Source organism: Talpa occidentalis, unplaced genomic scaffold (assembly GCF_014898055.3).
Source record: "Talpa occidentalis isolate TD23 unplaced genomic scaffold, MPIMG_talOcc4v2.1 talOcc4.15, whole genome shotgun sequence".
Lineage (NCBI taxonomy): Eukaryota > Metazoa > Chordata > Mammalia > Eulipotyphla > Talpidae > Talpa > Talpa occidentalis.
The window spans coordinates 78,581,728-78,587,948 of record NW_023601543.1 but is presented as its reverse complement, the minus strand read 5'-3'; the positions used below and the strand labels follow the sequence as shown (position 1 = coordinate 78,587,948).

General features: G+C 38.4%; 1 protein-coding gene across 1 annotated transcript in view; it reads right to left on the bottom strand.

Moving 5' to 3' along the window:
* Positions 1–382: 382 nt before the first annotated feature.
* Positions 383–6,221, bottom strand: part of LOC119245740 (phosphatidylinositol N-acetylglucosaminyltransferase subunit P-like) — a 65,964-nt gene continuing 60,125 nt past the window's right edge. The window contains exons 3-4 of the mRNA XM_037511700.1: positions 2,145–2,199; positions 383–773 (exon numbers count right to left, since the gene is read on the bottom strand). Of these exons, the coding sequence (XP_037367597.1) occupies positions 383–773; positions 2,145–2,199 (446 nt within the window). The remainder of the gene's footprint in view (positions 774–2,144; positions 2,200–6,221) is intronic.

The window sequence follows — 6,221 nt, the reverse complement described above, 5'->3', positions numbered from 1 at the left end:
ACCATTTCCAATACAAAACACCAAAAAGTAATGGCTCGCACATCACAAATATTATTTCTCATATAAAGTGGGAAAATAGGAAACTAAGAGAACTTACTCTAACAACCAGAAATGAAAAAGGAGAGTTGTTAGAGGAAGCTGAACCTCAGGATTGGGGGGCTGGGGTTAGGGTTTTTTTTTTTTTTTTTTTTTTTTTAGGTTAAGGGATGTTGTATTTTATTTATTTTGTTGACTAATGACTAATATTTGAGAACATTTATGATATCAATGGAACTTAAGTGATTTCAAATTACTTTTAAAAATATTTTAACACTGGATTATTTAATAATAATGAAAGTCAAAATAATGGTGGTTAAAATTGCTTTGTGTGTCTACATAAAATTCAGTATTTGGTGTACAGTTCTTTGACTACAAGAAAGAACATTTGGTTCACTTCAGTAATAGGAATATCTCTTAATGCTGGAATGGTTTCTTCTTGGTGTTTCTTCTGCTGTTGATTTTTAGCACAGTTACTTGTGACTGTACGAATGGAACTGAGCAGAGAGGTACTCATCATGTTTACTCCCAGTAAGAATAGATAACCAACTACTTTAGTAATGAGGAGGTAGACAGACAATGCCACAGTCCAGTATTTTTGAGGCCCATAAGTTAAACCTAAGGAGTTTAGCCAAGACTCAAGAATGAAAGCCCACAAGATATAGTATGAAGCCAAATTGGGGGCTAGAACAAATCCATAAACTGCTCTTTTTGGCAACAGCGATGGCAAATTTTCCCTGTAGTTTTAGACAAGATCAGTTCAGAATCCCATGTGCAGGCACCAAACAGGGAGTCACAAGAGGTGGGTAAGAGAGGAAAAGTTGAGGGAAAGGCCACATCATGATGGAATACTCCCTACCCACCATGTTCACACCCCAGGGATTAGGTTTTAACTGCCAAGTGGTACAAGCACCTGTAATTTAGGCCAGAACAAAGCAGAAATGAATATTTAATAAAGCTACAACCATCAAAGGGCTATGCCACAGTGATGAGAAACAAAATCTACCCAGAGCAGTGACACAACCACCCTGCTCTTCTCTAGTCCCCCATCTTAAAAGTTGGCCTTAGTATTGCTTTCAGTTAAACCTGTGATTCAAAACCCTTTATGGTTCAATAACCTCCAGCCCATGAAATGAACATAAAACATGTTTCCCATTCAGTGATTATCTTTGTTTCCAACTACCTTCTTTGGAATGTTTCCCATTCAGTGCTTGTCCCTGGACTGGCAAATGCCAATCTTATCTAGAGAATCACATCCTCAACCCAGGTCACAAGGGATTCCTGCAGATATGAGCTTGCCTAATCAGAAAGGCAGCATCCAAAACAAACAAACAAACAAACAAACAAACAAACAAACACACACACAAACACAAAGACACATGCTACCATGAGCAAGAGCAGCCAACCGGCCAATGACCATGTGAGACCATCAAATTGTTCAGATAATGAGAGTGTTAACTATGTACTATAAAATATGACTAAACATATTTTTGAAAGGAAGAAAAATTTAATATATGAAGGTACTAACAAAAAGATCAGGGAGGCTTGAAAAGTAACCAGTTGATTTGTTTTGAAATATAAAATGTAGACATTAAAATACAAACTTTGTAGATTAAACCACAGCGTAGACAGAACTAAAGAGTGAATCAGTGAAACGGAAGCTACATCCGATAAATTTATTGAGAATGTAAACACCTTTCAGGAGTATAGAAGCAATCATTTTGGATTGGCACAATTAAGAGGAAGCATTGTGAAGGAGACACAATGTTAGCTGAATCTTAAAGGCTGGGCAAGCATGGGAAAAAGAAGGTATTTCAAATGAATGGCATGACATGAGCCATATTTCAGAGACTAAATTTAAGATTTATTTAGGTCACAGTGGGTTGACCACTTTGACTGAGGTGGAGAGTTTGTGTAGGGAAATAGAAAGAGATTAAGGCTTACTATGAAGGTTAGGGCCTATGCTTAAAGCCACATATAAAACACTGTAATGATCATGCACAATTAATTTGTTTTTTTTAAAAAAGCAGACACATAATACTGCTCTGCTGACATCATGGGCCACTCCAGCATGGCTTCTGCACTGAACAGGCACTGTGCACACCAACTTCAGGTGGAGGAGTCCTAAAGTCCCCGTCATGCTCATCCTTTCCACACAAAGATCTGCATTTCAAAAACTTTCAGGTTGAAATGTGAGTCAAAAGGGAAAGGAAGTCCATGGAATTTACAGTTGTGGCAGGCTAGGAATGGTGCTAAGGAGACTAATTTTATCTCCTTAAATTTATTTCTCAAGGTATAGAAGGGTAGGTTGTTTCTAATTCCTTTGAAATGTGATGGCAAAATGGATCCTAGCACTGGAAATTTTATAAGGTCTCAGAGGAAAAAGCAGATTTCAGATCCCCTAGTGAGGGGTGAGCTCAGTTTCAGGTGAATTATCTCCCTTGCTGTCTTTGCACGCCTTCCACCTACACAAAAGAATGTAGCACCAAGCCCTCCCACAGGGAAAGGGACAGACTCGCCCTGGATAAAGTGGGAAAGGTGTCAATTAAAATTTACCCACACGAATTCTGAGCAGACAAATTTGCACAAGCTGCTCTCCTTCCTTCAGCATTCGCAAGATGAAATAAAATGGTAGGGAAACCATATGACGATATTACAGCCAAATAAATGGGTAGAGAAATTAACAATTGAAGGAAGGTAGTTGGAAACAAAGAAATACAGTCATGAATAAATGAATGGATGAACGAAAGGCAAGAGATACTCTAAATCTGGAAGAACAAGGAGACAATTCCTTCTATTACTACAAGCACTAAAAGTCGTGAGAATACACATTCAGTAAAACAAAAACTAGTAGATGAATTAATAAGACAATGGAGTGAGAAGGAAAGAGACTGCAGAGATTAAGCTTACCATGACACTTTAAAAAATTAATTCCAGACAGCAGGGAGCAGAATATTTTGGGTTGAAAATAGAAACAGACAAATATTTGAGATAGCCTCAGTCCTCAGGGTGAGAAGACAACTAGGAGAGAAGATGACAGATGTAGAAGACAACATATTGGACCCCTGTGTTCCCCCAGTCCAGGAAGATAGGGTTAGAATGCAGGAAAATGTCCTTGAAATGAAAATAAAAGGAAATGTCTGCCACAAGAAGGTCCTTTATACCAGGGAAAAAGACACAGACTAGCTGATAGCCAACATTAAACTTCAAGTTTAAAGAAAATATTTCAAACATGCAGATCCTTTTTTTTTTTTTTTTTTTTTTTTTTTTTAAAGCAAGTCATCTAGAGGTGTGGGAGGAACAGAGTAACCAGACATTCCTGCAAGTTTTCACATCACCGTTAGGGTCATCCAATGCTGCAAATAAAAATATATCATGCCTAGTTAAATTGAAAATATTACACATAACATTTGGCGCAGACTTACACTAAAAAATCTGTTGTTTATCTGAAATTGAATTCAATGGGGCATCATGTATTTATCTGGCAGTCAGAAGTCACATTTAATGTCAGAAAGCAACAGAACAACATCTGCAAAGTTCTGGGGCAAAGAAAATGGGACTCAAGAATCTTATCCTCAGTCAACTGATGGTTCAATTCAAAAGAGCAATAGGCAGACATGAGAAAAGCAAAGAATTTAACCTTTTAATGAGGAAATTCGTTTAACTATGTAAATGATTCAAATGAAGAGCTCAGGAATCATGAAAGCCCAATGAAAAGGATGCTGAATCTGGGGAGCTCAGGGGCAGTTCACTTTAGGGGCTCACACATCGCCATCAGCTTTCAAAGTCTTCCTCTCTCAGTCTACCTTCACCGGGAAAATCATTTTCAGGACACTCTTGTCATACGGTGGCCCAGAAGCGGACCTAGACTGATCTACCATGTTGGCAACTTCTGTGCAAAGAGGATAGTTTTCCTTAGAAGGATCTCAGAACAACTCTTGGCCTGATCCTCATTTGCTTGCATTGGCCAGGCTATGTAATGAGCCCACGCTGGGATCAATTATTGTCACCATGGAAACAGGCTACTACTCTTATTGGCCAGGTGGCATCAGCTGGAGCCAGGACTGGAGGCAGCCCCACCTAAGTCGCTGAGGGAGGAGGAGGAATGGTTCTCCCAAGGAAATTTAGGTCCTGTGACCAAAAGAAAAGGAATTGATTCTGAGTAGACAAGAAAAGCAACTGTTTTGTTATGCTCTATTGCTATCTTCCTACCTAAAGTGCAAACTTCTTGAGAACCAGGGCTCTGTACTATATTCCACTTTATCTCCCGAGGATGGCCTCAGTTCCTTATAGTACAGGTGCTCAAAACTATTTATCAATTTCAGTTCAAGAATGTCCTTGTGAAACAAGAAGGTTGGAATACTTGAGCTTCAGGTTGCTCCAGCTGTTATAAAGTTCTGAGAAAGATTTCATGAGAACAGATCATAGGGGACCCTGCACCAAGCATTGTTGGCTTACTCTATAGTAAGACCCTGGAAGATTTATTTGTAGCTATAGCTCACAAGATAAATTTTCAACTTCAGAAAGAGCAAAGGTTTCACAAAGTCATATTGGATGAGTGAACTCTCATATGTTGTCAAGTTGATGACTCACAGTATGATGAAATAGTTTTCCTACTCACACATAGATGTTTTCCAAATATTCATATTTTTGGTTGAAATATGTTTACTTCTCATCACTTTCAAGCCTTTAAACAAGAAATGAGTGTCTCTTATTCATCCATTCTCCTCCCACTTATGCCCACTTCAAAAATCACTGTCTTAATTACTATCTCCCATGTTGCTTAGCCAGAAATTACTACCTTCCTTTTTCCTCTGTTCCCCCGGGGCCGATTGTCCACCAAGCCCTATTAATTTCACTCCCTAAATATATTTTAGATCTCTCTTGTACTTCAAATTCTCGCTCTTATCTTCACAGCCATACTCAATTCCTACAACTACTTACTACATATTCCTTCTATGGTGTTCCTCATACAAGGATTTGGTGGTGACAGTACTGGCACAAGCCAGTTGGCCTGGTTCAAAGCCTGAATCCAGCACTTATTTTGTGTGACTCACGTGGAGTTATATAACCCCTCTGAGCCTCAGTTCCCTCTTCTGTAAAATGAGAATTAAATAGTTCCTTATTGGATTGTTGAGATAATTAGGTGAGTGATAACATGAAATTTAAGCGTGCAGATCAAAGTCTGGCACATAGTGGACATTAGATAATATTAACTATTATTATTACTGGTCTTGTTTATAGCAATTTTTATTTTTATTATTTTTTAAATTTTTTAAAAATAAATTTTATTTTTATATTCCCCATACAATTGCAACCCCCTTATTTTGACCCCAATTCCTCCCCTCCCCACACCCCACCCCCCATAGAATGTCTCTGGTTGATAGTTTTTTGTTGATTTTGATTTTCACTTTCTTATAGTTATTCATTTTCCTGGTCCCTTATTTAAGTTTTCTAGATTCCTGCTATGAGTGAGACCATCTGGTATTTTTCTTTTTCTTTTTGGCTTATTTCACTGAGCATGATCCCTTCCAGCGCCATCCATGTAGCTGCAAATTGCATGTGTTTATCTTTTTGAATGCTGAGTAATATTCCATGGTGTATATGTACCACATCTTCTTGATCCAGTCATCTATTTTTGGGCATTTGGGTTGTTTCCAAAGCTTAGCTATTGTAAACAGTGCTGCCATAAACATAGGGGTGCAGGTGCTCTTTGGAATGGATGTTTCTGTGTCCTTTGGGTAAATACCTAGGAGTGGAATTGCTGGATCATATGGAAGCTCTATGTTTAGTAGGTCAAGAAATCTCACACAGCTCTCCATAGTGGTTGGACCAGTTTGCACTCCCACCAACAGTGCAGGAGAGTTCCTTTTTCTCCACACCCTCACCAACATTTGTTGTTGATAGGTTTTTTTAATATGTGGCATTCTCACTGGTGTGAGATGGTATCTCATGGTAGTTTTGATTTGCATTTCCCTGATTACAAGTGATGTTGAACATTTTTTTCATATGCCTGCTGGCCATTTGCATTTCCTCTTCAGAGAAGTTTCTTTTTAGCTCTTCTGTCCATTTTTTTGACAGGATTATTTTCTTTGTTGTTGTTGAGTCTCATCAGCTCTTTGCAGATTTTTGTGATCAGTCCTTTATCATTAGTGTTGGGTGCAAAAATGTTCTCCCAGTCAGTG